The following is a 21146-nucleotide window of genomic DNA, read 5'->3' as shown; positions in this document are numbered from 1 at the left end:
ATCGTCCGATAAGAATTAAGTAATTATTTTAGTAGATTTTATCTTATGTAAGAAAAATAGATGTGAATTAATGTGCATGGGAAGAGCGTGTTAACACACTCAAACCCGGAAAGTGCACTAAAAGAGAACGGTCAAAGCAAGTTACGAACTTGGCTAAACCGAAGCAAATAAAGCTATGTTATAAATGAAATGTTTAATAATTGAAGTAAACATTTCAGTTTCGAGATGACGGAAAAGAATGACGATGATCCGGTGCCGACAAGCACCGAACAAATGAAAGAAATAATTTCCGAAGAAGTGGAAAAGGCAATTGAGGGTAGTCTATCCGGGTTCATAGACAAAATTCAAAACACGGTGTTATCATTAGTCGAAGAACGAGTTTAAAGGTTGGAAGATAATGTCAACCTTATGAGAGAAAAATCTGGAGAACGTAAAGGGTGATCGTATAAGGAGTTTATGGCGTGTAAACCGCCAATTTACAACGGGGAGGTCGACCCGATAATATGCCAAAGACGGCTAAGTGACGTCGAAGGAGTGTTTGAAAGGACCCACTGTGACGTGAGTGATTTTGTTGCTTACGGAACAGGTCAGTTGAGGGGTCAAGCCAAGGATTTGTGGGACAACAAAAAGAAAGAGATAGGAGCCGAAGCGGCAAGGGTCATGACATGGGACGAGTTTCAGGTGCCATTCCTTAAACATCATAGTCCCAATGCAGTCATCAACAGGATCAATGAGGAGTTCATCCAGTTAAGACAAAGGGGTGAAACAATTGATAAAATCACGGGTATATTCATGGATAAGCTGAGGTTCTGTGACGAGTTAGTGACTACGGAGGAGCAGAAGATATATTATTATTATAATATGTTAAGTGCTGAATACCGGGAGTTTATGACTCCCTCAAAGTATGAAACCCTCACGGAAATCATTAACACCGCCCAGGAGCGGGAAATCGAGTTGAAGAAACAGATTGAAAGGGGTGAACGAAGGGCGCAGGATGTGAATCCAAGCCCTACAAAGAAGGCGATAACATCAAAATCGACGCGAAAGACGGATGTGAAAGGCGGGTCGCCAAGTTGTAAAGTTTGTGGAAAAGGGCACAAGGGCGAGTGTCGTTTCAAAGATAAACCGTGTCCTATATGCGGGAAAACGGGGCACACGGCATCTCTATGTCCAGGTAAAGTCTCAGTTTGTTACAAATGCTATCAACCCGGTCACAAAAAGTCCGAATGCCTGGAGCTAGTCGGGAAAAAGAACGGGAAGGACGTTCAAGTGGAGACCCAAAAAGCGAAGGCTAGATCCTTCCAATTAACTGCAGCTGAAGCAAAGTCAGAACCCGATGTGGTTTTAGGTATATTCATGATAAACTCAATTCCTGCACGTGTATTATTTGATACGGGTGCGAATAAATCCTTTATTTCACATGGATTTATTCGGCATCCTTCATTTGTATTGACGAAATTATCTGTGCCCTTAGAAGTTGAAATAGGGGATAATAAGAGTTTCATAGTGTGTGATGTATGTCAAAACTGTAAATTGAGTATCGATGACGAAGAATACTCGATAGATCTAATCCCGATGTCGATGGGAGAATTTCAAGTGGTTGTTGGGATGGATTGGCTATCCCGATACCACGCGAAAGTCGTATGTTTCTGTAAAGAGATAAAACTAACATCTCCGAGCGGAAAACACGTTACAATTTATGGCGAGAAAGGAGGCAATGCTATAATATGTTCGATGTTGGAAGCTCACAAGCTCATGAAGCATGAATGTAGAGCGTTTATGATATACGCGAATGAGCCCGAGAAAGAATCACCGAAGATTGGAGACGTGCCGCTAGTACGTGACTTCGAAGACGTGTTTCCGGAAGATCTACCGGGGATACCGCCTGAACGGGAGGTAGAGTTCAGAATCGAATTGGTTCCGGGCGCGAAACCCGTAGCTAAAGCGTCGTACCGACTCGCGTCGTTGGAATTACAAGAACTAATGTCGCAGATTCAAGACTTGCTTAATAAAGGATTTATAAGGCTGAGTGTGTCTCCTTGGGGCGCACCGGTACTATTCGTGAAAAAGAAAGATGGAAGCATGCGAATGTGTATCGATTACCGGGAGTTAAACAAACTCACGGTAAAGAATCAATACCGCTTCCAAGAATAGACGATTTATTCGACCAATTACAAGGTGCGAATTGGTTTTTAAAAATCGACCTTAGATCGGGGTATCACAATTAAAGATCAAGGAAGAAGATGTACTGAAGACGGCTTTCCGCACGCGATACGGACATTATGAGTTCCTCGTGATGTCATTCGGGCTGACGAATGCACCCGCGGCCTTCATGGATCTCATGAACCGGGTTTCCAAGCCAATGTTGAACAAGTCGGTAATCGTGTTTATCGACGACATTCTGGTATACTCGAAAACTGAAGCAGATCATGCGCATTATTTACAAGAGGTGTTAGGGACACTCAGACGAGAAAGGTTGTATGCAAAATTCTCAAAGTGCGCCTTTTGGTTACGAGAGGTGCAATTCCTTGGCCACATCATAAGTGCCGATGGAATATTGGTAGATCTGTCAAAGATAGAAGCCGAGTCGAAATGGAGCCCTCCAAAGAACCCTTCAGAAATTAGAAGTTTCTTAGGGCTTGCGGGATATTATAGGAGATTCATTCAAGATTTCTCCAACATTGCTTCGCCATTAACTAAATTAACTCGGAAAGAGGAGAGATTCATTTGGGGTGTTGAACAAGAAAGAGCGTTCCAAACGCTAAAAGAAAAGTTAACACAAGCTCCGGTATTAACGTTGCCGTACGGAGTCGAAGACTTGGTAGTCTATTCTGACGCGTCACTTTCGGGGCTCGGATGTGTTTTAATACAACGAGGCAAAGTAATAGCTTATGCCTCGAGGAAATTAAAGGTGCATGAAAAGAAATATCCCACGCACGATCTCGAACTGGCGGTAGTGGTGTTTGCATTAAAAATATGGAGGCACTATTTATACGGGGTAAAGTGCACCATATTTACTGACCACAAGAGTTTAAAATACTTCTTCGATCAGAAGGAGTTAAATATGCGACAAAGGCGGTGGTTAGAAAGGGTAAAGGACTACGACTGCGAAATACATTACCACCCCGGAAGGGCAAATGTTGTGGTGGATGCCTTGAGCAGGAAATCAGACTATGTTCCAATACGAGTGAGGTCGGTGCAGCTTGTAGTAACCTCGGGTTTACTTGAACGTATCCGAGAAGCACAAGCCGATGCAATAAAAGAAGAAAACTTAAAAAAGAAAAGGATAGTTGGTCAGCTGAAGGATTTGGTGGATGGTAACCACGGATTGAAGACTCGATTCGGAAGAATATGGGTCCCAAACTCATGTGGAGTCAAGACGCTTCTACTCGATAAAGCTCATAAATCCCGTTATTCAATTCATCCGGGGGCAACCAAGATGTATAACGATTTAATGCAAAACTATTGGTGGCCCGGAATGAAAAGAGATGTTGTAAAATATGTGGAAAAGTGCATGACGTGTTTGCAAGTCAAAGCAGAACACCAAAAGCCGTATGGTAAACTGCAACGGTTGGATATCCCAGTTTGGAAATGGGAACAAATCACAATGGACTTATTCACCAAACTGCCCAAAACCAACCGCGGTTTCGATGCTATATGGGTAGTCGTGGATAGATTGACGAAAAGTGCTCACTTCATTCCGATTCATGAGACTTATACATCCGAAAAGATGTCAAAGGTATATACCAATGAAATAGTGGCACGCCACGGGGCACCGTTATCTATTGTGTCCGACAGAGATATTCGGTTTATTTCGAACTTTTGGTGCGAATTCCAAGAACAAATGGGAACTAAATTATTCATTAGCACCGGGTACCATCCACAAATGGATGGACAAAGTGAAAGAACAATACAGACGTTGGAAGATATGTTGCAAGCATGCATTATCGACTTCGGGGGTAGTTGGGATGTCTATTTATCATTGGTCGAATTTTCATATAATAACAGTTACCACGAAAGCATCGGTATGGCTCTGTACGAGATGCTATACGGTAGAAAATGTCGAACCCCGGTGTGTTGGGGCGAGATTAGTCCACTCGAGCTTGCACATAAAGATGTAGTCTAGATCACGAATGAGAAGATTGATTTGGTCCAAGCCCATTTGAAGGCGGCTCAGGATCAACAAAAATCATATGCGGACAAAAGAAGAAGACCAATTGAATTTCAAGTCGGTGACAAGGTTATGTTAAAGGTATCTCCATGGAAGGGGATTATTCGGTTTAGAAAAAGAGGAAAGTTAAGCCCAAGGTTTATTGGGCCATTTAAAATCATCAAACGGGTTGGTAAGGTAGCGTACCGTCTCGAACTGCCTGAGGAGTTGAGTAGGATATATAGCACGTTCCAAGTATCACATCTCCGGAAATGTCTGGCCGAAGAAACAACTTACATCCATTATGATGTCATTGAAGTGGATAATAGTCTTAACTACGCAGTGAAGCCGATTGCGATTCTAGATCGTAAAGTAAAAAGCTTGAGAAACAATGTGATTAATCAAGTGAAGGTCAAATGGGAACACAGAAAGGGCTTGGATACCACATGGGAGTCCGAGAAGAGATGCAACGGCTATACCCTACACTATTTGGTACGTAGTATGGTTTCGGGGATGAAACTCTTTTAAGGGGGGTGGACTTGTAACACCCCGAAAATATAAAGTTTTATATTTGAATTACAAAGTATTAAATAAACGAAAACAAACTGATTAGGACTAAATAACCCAATTAATTACAAGTCTTGTAGTGACTCACAAGTGGGTTAAAACACTCAAAATATGAACTAAGGAAAGTGGAGGGACTAAAGTGTTAAATTTGAAACTTGATTTAATAAAAACAAAATAAAACACACCAAACACACACAAGAGTGTGTGTCTGGTTGATTGAAGCACAAGGCGACAAGGAGAAACCCCCACAACCCTAGTTCTTGTCTAATCTCTCAAATTGAAGGTCCAAATCAATTCTAAATCAAAATTTGAGCACGGAATAGTGATCTCCTCTGAAAAAGGAGTCACAAGGTATGTGAATTTCATGAGAAATCTCTAGTTGAATTTCCGAGTGAACTTAGAGAATTCGAAATTTATGGTTGCATGTTTGTTATATAGATGAAATAGGAGCAATAGAGTGTCTAGGGGTAAACCCTAGACAAGTATATGATGAAATCATGCCTAATTGTAGTGAACACCATTGAAGGTGATTAGTGGGTTTGTGAGAGCTTAATAAAAACTAGGATTTTTGGTTATTATGCTAGTATAATTTGATTTTATTAAGTAATCTCTGGTTATTGATGTTAAAGGTTAATATGAAATTGTCCGATTGATGTTAATTTCGGCTACATAACAAGTTATGAACTTGATAATCAATTGTATAAAATTATGCCCTTAAAGTGTTTGTAAAAATGCCTAAGAGAAGGCTAAATGTAGAAATATGAACAAAAACGCATACTTGCACTAGTTTGTAAATTATGCGTATTATGTGAATCAAAGAGTTCTAAATGTGATATGAATGAACTCTATAGGAAAGGAAGCCGGAGCGTCTACTGGACAAGCCGGTGGTGACGCGCGTTTGAAGGGTTTGCTTTGAAGGTATGTAACTTGATTCGTTACATTAAGTAAATTTTGGTATTTGAACTTGTATAGTTGTGTTATAGAAAAAAAGCTTGTGTTAATTAAGGTGACAATGTTCACCACTTGAATTAATGGGTTAGGATTCGACTAGGAAGTGTTTGGTAGTCAATATAAACAGAGGATTCCATAATTGAGCCAAACCGGTCGAATAATTGGGTAGTTAGTAATGTCAGTGTTTGATAGTTAGCTTTTGGCGTCGACAATCACAAGAGCATGAAGCCATAAGATTGGTAATGAAATGCCGGTGATATTAAGCCCCGGAAGTTGGGAAAAAAACGCCTTAAGGTTGCCATCTCATTTGTACAAAAATTGGTATAAACTTGGTGGGTTGAATAAATACAAAGTGATTTCAGTCATTCGGTTCGTAACCCGAATTTTTGGAATAATGAATGTTATAGGTACGTCGGTAATGAAATTACATGTATAGGAAAAAGAATCACCTAAAACAAACCTACGGATCAAAAGTTATGGGCATTTGAAGTTAAATTTGGTGAATTTCGGAGCTGGCAGGAAATGCAGGTCAAAAACCTGCACCTGCTGGAAAATGGTATCCCCCGCGCCACGCGACAGGATCACCTAGATCCGGCGCGACACGCGAGAGCCGTCGTGACACACGACAGAATGAATGATGTCTGGCTCGACACGCGACAGATCCGATTTTGAATTTTTATTTTATTTTTAATGATTCGATGCTGGAACTTGTTTATAAGCACTAAATCAATGGCAAAACTAACATTTTAAGTGGTTTTTACTTTAGGTGATGGTGGGGACTTTCCGGATGGCGATCAAGCATGTTTTTGAAGAACCGAACACGCACTTTTGAAGCTTCCGCATTAGATTAACTTTGTTTTAGACAATGATGTAAACAATTTACTAATCATGTTTTAAATGTTGGAACTAGTTTAGTAGTCAACTAGTATGTGATCATCTTAAAACTTAAATTTTGTACTTGTTTTGAAGTAAAGTACCATTTTATATAAAATCATGTGTATTTTCATTAAATTCGATCAGAAATTAGACGGTTGTTTCACGTACACAAGAAGAAAACCAAAGAAAGAAACTAGCTCAAAAGCTTACCCAGGAATTTCGCTACGATAATTCCAACCGTGGGAAAAATATAGATTCTACCTCTACACCTTACTGTAAAGCCTGCAAGAAGAAGCATTCAGGAAGATGTTCTACATACTGTAATTTCTGCAAAATACTAGGACACAAGGAAGAAGACTGCAGGAAGAAACCCAGTAATGGAGTATGCTTCAATTATGGAGAAAAGGGGCATATCAAGCCAAATTGTCTGAAACTAGCTCCAGCCATGAACAACAAGACTACTAAAAATGCTAGAGCATTTGTTCTGACTGCAAAAGAAGCCAAGATGATTCTGGACGTGATTGCCGATACGTTTTTAGTTAATGATGTTTTTGCTAAAGTATTATTTGACTCTGGTGCAAACCAAAGTTTTATTAATACTTCATTATGCAAACTTCTCAATCAACCATTAACTAAACACCCACAAGAATGTCTAGTAGAAACGGCCAATGGAGAATCCATTAAGATCACTGAAATCTTGCAGGGAGCAAGAATATAAATTTTAAACCATAATTTTGTTGCAAATCTTTACCCAATGAATCTAGCTGGATTTGATATTGTATTAGGAATGGATCGGTTAGTAGCCAATAAAGCCAGTATTCTATGTGATCAAAAGTCAATCCAAGTTAACTCACCAAAGGGTGAAAAGATCACAATTAAAGGAGATAAGCCAGCTCGATCCACAAAATTCATCTATGTGATGAAAACAACAAGTTGTGCAAGGAAAGGATCCCTAGTGTATATGATTTCTATAATCATTAACACTAAAGGAAAAGAATCGAAAGATATTCCTGTAGTATCTCAATTCTCAGATGTGTTTCCAGAAAAATTACCTGGACTACCGCCGGATAGGGAAGTCGAATTCAGAATTCACCTGCTACCAGGGACAACACCGATTGCCAAGGCACCCTACCGTTTGGCACCTGCAGAGATGCAAGAACTGAAGAAACAGTTAGATGAACTTCTGGAGAAAGGATTCATACAGCCTAGTTCATCACCGTGGGGAGCACCAATCTTGTTTGTCAAGAAGAAGGACGGATCAATGCGTATGTGCATTGATTACCAAGAATTGAACAAAGTCACGATTAAAAATCGGTACCCATTACCGAGAATAGATGATTTATTTGATCAATTGCAAGGAGCTCGATTCTTTACTTAAATCTATTTACGCTCAGGATATCATCAATTAAAGGTACAAGAAGAAGACATTCCTAAAACCGCTTTTAGAACAAGGTATGGCCATTATGAATTTACAGTCATGCCATTTGATTAAACCAATGCCCCAGCCGCATTTATGGACATGATGAACAGGATATTTAAATCATATCTGGATAAATTCATAATTGTCTTTATAGATGATATTCTCATTTACTCTGAGAGTAAAGAGGAACATGTAGCGAATCTGCATGCACTCCTTCCCTTTTTGAGAAAATAAAAGCTTAATGCTAAATTCTCGAAATGTGAGTTTTGGTTAGAAGAAGTGCAATTCCTTGGACATTTAGTTAATCATGAAGGAATTCGTGTGGATCCCACAAAGATCGAGGCAATTACTAAATGGAAAGTCCCTGAGTCACCAACGGAGGTGAGAATTTTTCTAGGACTGGCCGGTTATTATAGAAGATTTATCCGAGATTTTTCTAGAATAGCCATTCCCTTAACAAAACTAACCTGTAAATCTGTTAAGTTTGAATGGGGACCAAAATAGGAAGAAGCCTTTAGGATTCTTAAGCAAAGATTAACCAATGCGCCATACTAGCATTACCAGGAGGAACTGAAGACTTTGTAGTCTATTGTGACGCATCTAAGTTAGGTTATGGATGTGTGTTGATGCAATGTCAAAAGGTTGTAGCCTATGCCTCTAGACAACTTAAGAATCATGAAGAGAATTATACAACCCATGATTTAGAATTAGGAGCCATAATTTTTGCCCTTAAGATTTGGAGACATTACCTTTACGGTAGTAAGTTTACCATTTTCACCGATCATAAGAGTTTAAGATATGTTTTTGGGCAAAAGGAGTTAAATATGAGACAGAGACGCTGGATGGAAATTCTTAATGATTATGACTGTAATATCCAGTATCATGCAGGAAAGGCTAATGTAGTAGCTGATGTTTTAAGTCGAAAGTATCATGAAAAGCCAAAAAGAGTACGTTCTCTTAAACTAAATCTACAGATAGATTTAAACGAGCAAATTAGGGAAATACAATAATTAGTAATCAAGGACGATACTGAAAAATTGAAAGGAATGATTAAGAATTAGAACAAGGAATAGATGGAATTTGGAGATTCCGTAAGGAAAGAATTTGGATACCTAAACAAGGAAACCTACGCCACCGAATTTTAGAAGAAGCCCATAAGTCTAAGTATACGATACATCCTGGAAGTGATAAAATGTATCAAGACTTAAGAAAGAATTTCTGGTGGATAGGAATGAAGAAGGATGTAGCAGCTTATGTTGCCAAATGTCTAACCTGTTCACAGGTTAAAGCTGAACACCAGAAACCTTCGGGTTTATTGCAGCAACTAGAAATGCCAATATGGAAATGGGAATTGATAACAATGGATTTTGTTACCAAATTACCCAAGACACGAAAAGGTAATGACACAATCTGGGTGATTGTAGATAGATTAACCAATTCTGCTCATTTCCTACCGATGAAGGAAACTTTCAGTATGGAACAGTTAGCCAAGTTGTATGTAAATGAAGTAGTTTCATTACATGGAATTCCTTTATCAATTGTTTCTGGTAGAGATAGCCGTTTTACTTCTCATTTTTGGACTAGTTTCCAAAAAGCAATGGGAACCAAGTTAAATCTAAGCACAGCTTATCATCCTCAAACGGACGGACAAAGCGAAAGGACGATTCAGACAATGGAAGATATGCTTAGAGCTTGTGTAATTGATTTCGGAGGAAATTGGGATGATCATCTGCCATTAATAGAATTTTCTTACAACAATAACTATCATACCAGTATCAATGCTGCACCATTCGAAGCACTTTATGGACGAAAGGGCTGAACTCCAGTCTGTTGGGCAGAAATTAGAGAAAAGCAACTGTCTGGACCAGAGATAGTACAAGAAACAACAGACAAGATCATTCAAGTCAAGGATAGACTAAAAGCAGCACGCGATCATCAAAAGAGTTATACTGATAACAGGCGAAAACCGTTGGAATTTCAGGTAGGAGATAAGGTATTGTTAAAAGTTTCTCCATGGAAAGGAGTAGTCAGATTCATCAAAAGGGGAAAGCTAAGCCCCAGGTATGTTGGACCCTTTGAGATTATTAGAAGAATAGGACATGTAGCTTACCAGCTACAACTGCCAGAGGAAATGGCAGGAATACAGGATGTGTTTCATGTATGTAATCTTAAAAAGTGCTTAGCAGATGAATCATTAGTAGTACCTCTTAAGGATATAGAGGTAAATGAGAAGCTTAAGTTCATAGAGAAGCCTCTACAGATTGAAGACAGGAAGATCAAGAACCTCAAGCACAAGAGATTGGTTCTAGTAAAATTGAAATGGGATTCCAAGAAAGGACCAGAGTACACTTGGGAGCTCGAATCAGAGATGCAGAGGAAATATCCACACCTATTCCAGTAGACCTCGAGGACGAGTTCTAAAACAAGGTGGGGAGGATATAACAACCCTCCTAAAATATTTAGAACATCCCTATATGTCCTAAAATACACCCCATACGCCAAAACAGGCCCGAAATACCTTAAATTTAACAAAAATCAAATAAAAACAATAAAATAAGTCGCTCGTGGGGCGCGACGTATCCCACCTGATCCGTCGCGGGCAGACTAAATGGACAGCAGGCGCAACCCTAGGCCGCCACGTATCCCCACTCGTGTCCAAGCTATCTCGTGACTGATCAAACCTAAACCCTACTACACCTAGCGGGGCGCGATAAACCCGACGAACAACCCTATAAATGGAGCAGTCGAGCATTCAGTCCTATTCGTTCAAAAAACTTTCAATCTCTCTCAAAATTCTCTGAATAACAATAATAATATCGGGTATAATACCCCCCCCCCCTAATTAGCGAAGCTCTGCCTCGTTGTAAGTATTATAACCCCCGGTTACGTATTAGATACGTTGCCCGATTGATCTAGTGCTCCGTAACGCGTGTCGAGGCTCTGCCTGACTAATTCGTTGGAGTTCTGTCTCGGGGAGGGTATAACTAATGTAAAATTTGGGTTATTATACTAACGTGTGTGCATTGTTTAAATTTGATAGATTATAACCAGGAAGTCAAAAGGAAATACCTAAAATAGCAATGTGAGTGATTCCTCTTTTCACAAAGTGTTTTTACAAAACCTCAATTGTTTTAATTTATATTTAATAGTGATTGAGTATTTGTATTCTACAATTATCGTCGGTATGTTGGGGTTTTGTATACAAATTTTGTTACTACACTGTGAGTAGTAACATTACCACAAGTCAGGATTGGCAGTACTGTGGGTGGTAATTAAAGTAGATGTAAACAAATGTAATTGCTGGATTGCCCTTAATGCTGTAAAATGATAAAACCTGTTTTGATTAAACTGGGATTCACTCGCCAGTATTGTCGCAACCCCCGTCCCCTATCTGTCCCGAGAACGGGCGGCCACGAGATCAGTTTCGGTGGTATCGGTGTTCATCATTTTGGCAGCGGAAATTACAGCAGGATCGTAGTTGTAACACCCCAAAAACGGATTTGGTAATCAAACCACGTTAATATTAACGACGGGTAAATACCGCTAGTGGTGAAAATTTGCCCAGTAAATAATAGAATCTAAATAAATAAACCTAGTATTAATTAAAACTAGGTTTAAATACTTTGAGAAAACAAAGTATAAAAGGCCCGAGTTAACGGGACTTAAAGTAAAAGCGGGATGTGACTTCCCCGAACCCACCAAGTAACTAGGAATATCAGCCTAGTTAGTTAATGGTTGTTAAAAGGCCAATGAAACTTGGTTAATAATACTTGTATAACTCTACAAAAGTTGAGGGACTAATAGGGTAAAAAAAAGAGAAATGGTTTAATAAATAAAAATCAAAAACACCAAAAACACACACTTAAGTGTGTTCTGGTCGTGAGAATCACAGGAGCAAAAAGGGATCCTGCAAGCTAACCCTAAATCACTCAAAATCAGCCAATTTCAAGCAAGAAATCAAGAGCAAATCGAAAACCAAGCTGAAATTAGTGATCACCATGCCTAGGGGATCCCAAGGTACGTCAAATTTCACTATTTGATTCCATCTCAGATTCTTGATGAACTTATGAAATGAAAATTCGAGCTTGCATGATTGATGTTTAGGTGAAACTAGGATGAATCCATGTCTAGGAACAAACCCTAGTCGAAAAAATTGTTGAATTAAGATTGAAAAATAGGAATTTGATAACCACCCATATATGTGTAAGTGGGTTTTTATATCATTCTGATGAACACATGATTTAGTATGTTAAATTGAGAGAAAATTGATGTTATGATGCAAGATAATGATATTGTTCATGAATATTAGACCAAGGGTTTGATTGTTGTGAATAAAACTTGGTTAAAAATTAATTAGGAGCTAAATTGATGAAAGTATGAAAATCATGCCCGCAATGTGTTTGATAAATTGCCTAAGTGAAAACATAAAGTTATGGAAGTATGATAGAACTTGAAAAGAATCATATGCAATGATTCTTGACAAAATTGGATGATATGGATGCTTTAAAGTGGTAATTTAATAATTAGTCGGGTTGTTCGCTATAGGCAACTCGAGCGAGAAGGCGGGTAATAAAGCCGTGAGCGACACGCAGCATAAAGAGAAGATCTAAGGTATGTGGCTTGTCACCCCGTTACATTTATGTAGACAAGCTTAGTTTGAATATGTATAATGTTGATATAACGAAAAAGGGTTGTGTTTGGTATGTCATTGAATTGATGGAATTCACTCGACAACCAAATGGGTCAAATTAATAGTTAAAATAAAAGTGATTAAAATGAAGACACCATTTGGTAAAAGTTATAATGGGTCGAACAATTTAAAAATATTGTTTTTAAGTAATAAGAACCATGGCGCGAACTGGAATACGTTCAAGGGGCATGATGGTATTAATCTACCATCATACGTTGACAAATAGTCATGTCGACTAAACGGGTCAAATAGTGTGCAAATACCATTTGACAATAATAACTGACGACTACTTGTTGAGTTTTTTTGATAACAGGAAATAACATGTGATTGCATTGCTTTAACTAGAAAAATTAAAGCAAAAGGTATATATACGGGTCGATATTATAACCCGAGCCAGGTACGCACATTTAGAGTTTTAGTAGAAGTGATATTTTGGTCAAATTATAGGGAAAGTCCTTTGTCGTAAAATGAGGGACTAAAACTAACCAAAAAGCCCTTAATAGGTAAACTGGGTAAATGACCCTTAGAGGTTGTTTAGGAACTTATGTTGTGATTATGTAGCCCTTAGACACGTATATGAGTCTTAGGCAAAAAATCTGTTGTGAGTTAAATGCCCTAAAGGGGGGGTCATTAACGTAAAATAACTAAACGAAGGGTAAATTTGGATTTCGGGTTTTCTTAAGTTAAATCCACCACAAAAATAGTTGTGGTGGAAAATAAGTAGGCACTTAAATTTGGAAATGCGAGGCGTGAAAAGAGAAGAGTGGATTCGATGCTTAAATGCATAAAAATCCCCAATCGGGTCAAAATGAATTACGCGCATAACTTGGGTGTTTGTTGCGTATTTCACAAAAGTTAGGAATCCAAGATAGAGATTTAAAGTTAAATATCTTAGTTTATGATTTATGGCTAACTAGGAACAAGTTTAGAGGTCCTAAATACAAACGGGTTGAAATATTGATTTTGAACAATAAGCCGAATGCTTAAAGATTTATAATTTCATTATTTTTAAACGTTGGATTTTACTCCACAAGATGGAGAATTAAATTACGAGCATGTAGGAAAAAGAATCGTGTAAAACGGATGTGTAGATCGAAAGTTATGCACGTTTTCGTGAAAAGAATCGGAGCTGGAAAATGCAGCACCTACTGCAAATCAATCTGTCTAGAGACCTACCGTAAGTTACGGTAGCTACCGTAACTTACGGTAGAGGCTGAAGTGTTACGCTGGAATTGTACTGCCTTACGGCAGCCCCTGGAAGCCCAGTGGCTACCGTAACTAACGGTGGCTACCGTAAGTTACGGTAGCGCCCAATTATTGTTGTTAAAGTTTTGTTTCGCGAATCCATTTGAACAAGTTTTAAACCGTATGACTAAAATCATATCATGCTTATGGAATGTAGGTTACCTAGTAGTACCGGATGACGACTGAGCCCGACGAAGAACCGAACACCCGAGATCAAAGCTTCCATGAATAGTTTTCGTCGTCACGTTTAAACAGCGAATTAAATTACAAAATATTGAAATGTTTTATTCAGTAAATTGTTTTAACAAACTCGTATTATTAAGTGTATTTTAACCTTAATACACTATTATAATTGAAACTTTTTGGATAATTGATTAAAATGGACTTAGTGTGTTAAAAGTTGGTAATCAGAGCTCATGGTTAAAGAGTAAATTGTGTTCGCTTCGAGGCTTGATCGCAAATCCGGTAAGTACAAGTATGTTAATGGTCTAGAATGATTAAAGTGTTGAGATCAACACATAGGATTATCGCGTAATACACGTTACACCAATCAAATCGATAAATGATAGATTTAGTTAACAAAATTACGTGCGTTAGAACGTATAGTAGAAAAGCCTTGTATTATGATACGGGCGTTTAGTAAAGTTGACTTTACTAACTTTTGTGGATGTTTTAATTGGAGGTAACTTGCATTTGAAGATGACGAGGATTGAACAAATTACGGATATGATAGAAGAATGGTCCGAAGTATGAAAAGAGGAGCATGCTCACCAAGGACCAAATCGCGTAACAATCGCGAATAAAAGTAAAGGCAAGGAAAGCCCGTCGGGGCAAGCATTATCAGGTGCACACTTTTAAATTTAATGGCACAAGTAGTAATATGCAACAAACATGTAGGGGATAACGGTTGCATATATCTGATAAAACCTGAATAGGATACATGTAGAAAATGATTGTTGCATATGTAAATTCAAAGCTTGGGAAACCTGAACAGAATACTTATCCAAGATATTATTTCCAAGGAAACTGAATAGAGGCGTTACTTACATGGGGTGTAATGTGAAAATTTTAAAAGGTCATGTATATCAGGTGTTGATCGCTTACTCTGGCCAAGTAAGTAGTGAACACGTGGTACCATGAACTTTTATGACAGAAACATTTACGTCCGATGTAGTAAGGACGGGGTGAGTGGGACAAATTAAAAGTACCCAAATGAATCAAATAAACAAACTATTTGAAAATAATGTAAACACACAGCCGAGTGACGGAAGCGTATTATATTAGGGTAATGAGCCCAAGTGAAGGGATAAAGAAACATGTAAAACGACTAAGGTACGCACTGGATGGGGGTGTACTTACACTCGAACCCGGAAAACGCAAACATGTAAAACGAGTAAGGTACGCACTGGGAGGGGTGTACTTACACTCGAACCCGGAAAATGCAAACATGTAAAAACGATTAAGGTACACACTGGGAGGGGGTGTACTTACACCCGAACCCGGAAAATGCAAATGTGCCTCTTAACGGGCCGTTTTTGTAAAACGTCAAACTTGAGGACAAAGTCGGATTATAAAAAATGAAGCGAGGTCTTAATGCTTACCGGGAGGGTTGCAATAATAATGACTTCGGTAAAACACCCGGTTGATGGGTAAGAATTAAACACAAGCGTAGACCGAGAAACGGGAACGCGGATGGAAAGTAAAAAGACTCGGGTTTTGAGTCATAACTAAAAGACGACGATACGATGTAATTAGAAATTTTGAATAAATTATGTTCAACTATTTTAAAGTTGAACGGGTCGAATATAGTATCATGCCGGACAGCATGAGTAAACGCAAGCGGGATAATGGTAGCGTTAAAAGCAAAAGAATAGTGAGCCCGGTAATGGGACACAATCAAATTCGAATGTATGTGAACTGGATAAGGGTGAGCATAAGATAAACCGACGCCATAGATGACGTGAGAAGTCATAAAGTCGGAAAATTTGTCCAAAAGGAAACGAATGTAGCCTTAGACTACGGTCAAGGTCAAAGAAAATACGAAGGCGAAAATAAATGATTTTAAACAAAAACAGGATGCCTCGACACCAAACATGTAATTTAAGAATGACATGAGTAAAGAACGATCTACGGGATCAACGTAACCTCTGGGGTTATAAACAATGGAAAGGTCTACGAGACTAAAACGACCCACGGGTCATGAGTAGAAAGAAATAGATTATAAAGACCTCGCCTTAAAGAGGTGAAAGCCTAATAAAATAGCCCATAAGGCTAAGTGATAAAACCTACGGGTGAATTAGACAAAGCGAGGGAATAAATTGAGAATCCTCGCATAAAATAAAGACTGTAAGGGAATAAATTTTGTACTGTCAATATCCTGGTATGGATACTTGACAAAAGTTAAAGAGAAGACGCTAAACTAAAACTTCGGTTTTAGTAAGAAATAACGTTTTTACAAATATAAATTCTGATAGGAATTTAAATAGTAAGCATGGAAGATACAAGTCTTAACACTGATAGGCGCAAGACGATATATTCGAAAAGTGATATTTTCGAAAATGAAAGATTGATATAAATTAAACATGATGCGACACGATCACGGTCAAGAAATGCAATGTGAAGTAGAATCACATTATAACCAAGCGAGCGGTAAAAAGTAACTGGACTAATAAGTCTAGTTAGTGAGACCGGTTAAGGTCATTTAAATAAATTTGGTTTACTTGTAAGCGGTGGATTCGGTATAACTGAACCGAATAAATAAACTTGAGAACAAAAGAAATTGTTGCTAAAAGTGAAAGATTTCACTAAGGACCTTTAAACGGGTCAAAGTAACGGATTCATAAAGAATTCGATAGTATATGAAAGCGATGGATATCGCTAAGTTAACTAAACTAGTGGAAATAACGAGATTACGTTATTTCAAGTCGCACTATGTCTTATGAGATACGTAGACAATTAGTAACCAAAAAGATGTTACTATACTTTTCTGGTAATACTAACAATTGGTTAAAAGTATAAGTAATGTTTAAAAGATTTCTCGGATCAAATACATTGAGTTTAAACTCAATGAATTATGTAAGAAAAGGTTTCGAGGACGAAACCTCTTTAAGGGGGGTAGACTTGTAACACCCCAAAAACAGGTTTGGTAATCAAACCACGTTAATATTAACGACGGGTAAATACCGCTAGTGGTGAAAATTTGCCCAGTAAATAATAGAATCTAAATAAATAAACCTAGTATTAATTAAAAGTAGGTTTAAATACTTTGAGAAAACAAAGTATAAAAGGCCCGAGTTAACGGGACTTAAAGTAAAAACGGGATGTGACTTCCCCGAACCCACCAAGTAACTAGGAATATCAACCTAGTTAGTTAAGTGTTGTTAAAATGCCACTGAAACTTGGTTAATAATACTTGTATAACTCTACAAAAGTTGAGGGACTAATAGGGTAAAAAGGAGAAATGGTTTAATAAATAAAAATCAAAAACACCAAAAACACACACTTAAGTGTGTTCTGGTCGTGAGAATCACAGGAGCAAAAAGGGCTCCTTCAAGCTAACCCTAAATCACTCAAAATCAGCCAATTTCAAGCAAGAAATCAAGAGCAAATCGAAAACCAAGCTGAAATTAGTGATCACCAAGCCTAGGGGATCCCAAGGTACGTCAAATTTCACTATTTGATTCCATCTCAGATTCTTGATGAACTTATGAAATCGAAATTCGAGCTTGCATGATTAATGTTTAGGTGAAACTAGGATGAATCCATGTCTAGGAACAAACCCTAGTCGAAAAAATTGATGAATTAAGATTGAAAAATAGGAATTTGATAACCACCCATATATGTGTAAGTGGGTTTTTATATCATTGTGATGAACCCATGATTTAGTATGTTAAATTGAGAGAAAATTGATGTTATGATGCAAGATAGTGATATTGTTCATGAATATTAGACCAAGGGTTTGATTATTGTGAATAAAACTTGGTTAAAAATTAATTAGGAGCTAAATTGATGAAAGTATGAAAATCATGCCCACAAGGTGTTTGATAAATTGCCTAAGTGAAAACATAAAGTTATGGAAGTATGATAGAACTTGAAAAGAATCACATGCAATGATTCTTGACAAAATTGGATGATATGGATGCTTTAAAGTGGTAATTTAATAATTAGCCGGGTTGTTCATTATAGGCGACTCGAGCGAGAAGGCGGGTAATAAAGCCGGGAGCGACACGCGGCATAAAGAGAAGATCTAAGGTACGTGGCTTGTCACCCCGTTACATTTATGTAGACAAGCTTAGTTTGAATATGTGTAATGTTGATATAAGGAAAAAGGGTTGTGTTTGGTATGTCATTGAAGTGATGGAATTCACTCGACAACCAAATGGGTCAAATTAATAGTTAAAATAAAAGTTATTAAAATGAAGACGCCATTTGGTAAAAGTTATAATGGGTCGAACAATTTAAAAATATTGTTCTTAAGTAATGAGAACCATGGCGCGAACCAGAATAGGTTCAAGGGGCATGATGGTATTAATCTACCATCATACGTTGACAAATGATCATGTCGACTAAACGGGTCAAATAGTGTGCAAATACCATTTGACAATAATAACTGACGACTACTTGTTGAGTTTTTGTGATAACAGGAAATAACATGTGATTGCGTTAATTTAACTAGAAAATTTAAAGCAAAAGGTATATATACGGGTCGATACCATAACCCGAGCCAGGTACGCACATTTAGAGTTTTAGTAGAAATGATATTTTGGTCAAATTATAGCGAAAGTCCTTTGTCGTAAAATGAGGGACTAAAACAAACCAAAAAGCCCTTAATAGGTAAACCGGGTAAACGACCCTTAGAGGTTGTTTAGGAACTTGTGTTTTGATTATGTAGCCCTTAGACACGTATATGAGTCTTTGGCAAAAAATCTTTTGTGAGTTAAATGCCCTAAAGGGGGGTCATTAACGTAAAATAACTAAACGAAGGGTAAATTGGGATTTTGGGTTTTCTTAAGTTAAATCCACCGCAAAAATAGTTGTGGTGGAAAATAAGTAGGCACTTAAATTTGGAAATGCGAGGCGTGAAAAGAGAAGAGCGGATTCGATGCTTAAATGCATAAAAATCCCCAATCGGGTCAAAATGAATTACGCGCATAACTTGAGTGTTTATTGCGTATTTCACAAAAATTAGGAATCCAAGATAGAGATTTAAAGTTAAATATCTTAGTTTATGATTTATGGCTAACTAGGAACAAGTTTAGAGGTCCTAAATACAAACGGGTCGAAATATTGATTTTGAACAATAAGCCGAATGCTTAAATATTTTGAATTTCATTAGTTTTAAATGTTGGATTTTACTCCACAAGATGGAGAATTAAATTACGAGTGCGTAGGAAAATAATCGCGTAAAACGGATGTGTAGATCGAAAGTTATGCATGTTTTCGTGAAAAGAATCGGAGCTGGAAAATGCAGCACCTGCTGCAAATCAATCTGTCCACAGAGCTACCGTAAGTTACGGTAGCTACCGTAACTTATGGTAGAGGCTGAAGTGTTACGCTGGAATTGTACTGCCTTACGGAAGCCCCTGGAAGCCCAGTGGCTACCGTAACTTACGGTGGCTACCGTAACTTACGGTAGCGCCCAATTATTGTTGTTAAAGTTTTGTTTCGCGAATCCATTTGAACAAGTTTTAAACTGTATGACTAAAATCATTTCATGTTTATGGAATGTAGGTTACCTAGCAGTACCGGATGACGACTAAGCCCGACGAAGAACCGAACACCCGAAATCAAAGCTTCCGCGAATAGTTTTCGTCATCACGTTTAAACGGCGAATTAAATTAGAAAATATTGAAATATTTTATTCAGTAAATTGTTTTAACAAACTCGTATTATTAAGTGTATTTTAACCTCAATACACTATTATAATTGAAACTTTTTGGATAATTGATTAAAATGGACTTAGTGTGTTACAGTAGTTAGGAAATATTTTATCAGAGTAAAACACCTCATTTTATATTAATAAATATATTGGGATAAAACCAAAGTTTTCATTACAAACTGATTTATAGAGATGGACCCTATTTTATTGAAATAAAACATCTTCTTTATTTAGGTAACTTTTATAGCCACTTTTCCAAGCCTTTAGTGCTGTCCAGCTGGCTTCTATTTGTCTTTCACATTTTGTTACCTATAACGTGTTTAAAAACATTTTGTCAGTGGGAAATACTGGTGAGTGAATCCCATTTTAATCAAGAAGAGTTTTACTAATTCACAGTATTGAGAGCGATTACAATGTTTATGTCTACACAATTACTCATTCAGTACTGTCAATCCTGACTGGTGGGTCATATTACACATTGGCTAACTCGTTGTTCAATGGTAACGTGTTCTACATTTTGTATACAAAACCCCAACATATCGACAGTAATTGATGAATTACAAAGACTCAATCGCTGCTAATCGCATTGTAAAATATTTAAGGTTTTGTAAAAACAGTTTACAAAAAGGAGATTACTCACATAGCTGTCTTAGGGTTTTCTTTAAGGATTTCCTGGTGATTATCTATAAATTACACAAATGCACACATGTTAGCATAATAACACAATATTTACATTAGTGTTACCCTCCCCGAGACGACATTCCAACGACTACGTCAGGCAGAACCTCGACAGTCGTTACGGAACCCTGGATCAATCGGGCAGTGTATCTAATACGTAACCGGGGTTATAATAATTACAACGGGGCAGAACTTCGTTATTTAGGGGGGTATTATGCCCGGAAATAGCTTATACTATAAGAAAATTCGAAAGAGAAAAGTGTGTGAGCGATTTCGACTGAACAGCAGATGGCCTCTATTTATAGGGCCTGATTCTGGTTTTGTCGCGCCCCGCGTAGGTGTCCTCCAGGGGCTTCGCGGTCCGCGAGGCCAGCTAGGGTAGGTCCTAGCTTGGCTGATTCGACTCGTAGCCTCCACACACGTCCTGACATGTGGCGCCCTAGGGTGCGTCCTGATCTCCGGCCTTCGCGGCCCGCGATGGATCTAGCCAAAGGCTTCGCGCCCCGCGACAACCCATTAAATTTTGTTTTTATTTAATTTTTAATAAAAATAAAGGTATTCAGGGCCCGCTTTCGTATTCGGGGTGTATTTAGGAGCGTCTAGGGTCATGTTAAATGTTCCAGGAGAGCTACTACATCTGTGGAGGTAAAGAAGTACATGACTTTAAATTTTATGTTAGATTTGTTGTCAT

At 38.0% G+C, this 21146-nt stretch overlaps 1 protein-coding gene across 1 annotated transcript; it reads left to right on the top strand.

The window, feature by feature from the left end:
* The first annotated feature begins 456 nt into the window (after positions 1 to 456).
* Positions 457 to 5633, top strand: LOC110901629. The gene is made up of 2 exons (XM_022148439.1): positions 457 to 1348; positions 5569 to 5633. The coding sequence occupies exons 1-2, from the start codon at positions 457 to 459 to the stop codon at positions 5631 to 5633; spliced, it is 957 nt and encodes a 318-aa protein (XP_022004131.1).
* Positions 5634 to 21146: the final 15513 nt, after the last annotated feature.

The sequence above is a fragment of the Helianthus annuus genome, chromosome 13, assembly GCF_002127325.2.
Source record: "Helianthus annuus cultivar XRQ/B chromosome 13, HanXRQr2.0-SUNRISE, whole genome shotgun sequence".
NCBI classification, from domain to species: Eukaryota; Viridiplantae; Streptophyta; class Magnoliopsida; order Asterales; family Asteraceae; genus Helianthus; species Helianthus annuus.
Note: the sequence above shows the minus strand (reverse complement) of the source record. Positions and strands in the feature narration are given on the sequence as shown.

Coding starts and splice junctions, on each gene's coding strand:
- LOC110901629 (XM_022148439.1), top strand. CDS start 457: ATGGCGTGTAAACCGCCAATTTACAACGGGGAGGTCGACCCGATAATA. Junction 1,349..5,568: donor AGAACCCGATGTGGTTTTAG/GTATATTCATGA, acceptor TGAACTCTATAG/GAAAGGAAGCCGGAGCGTCT.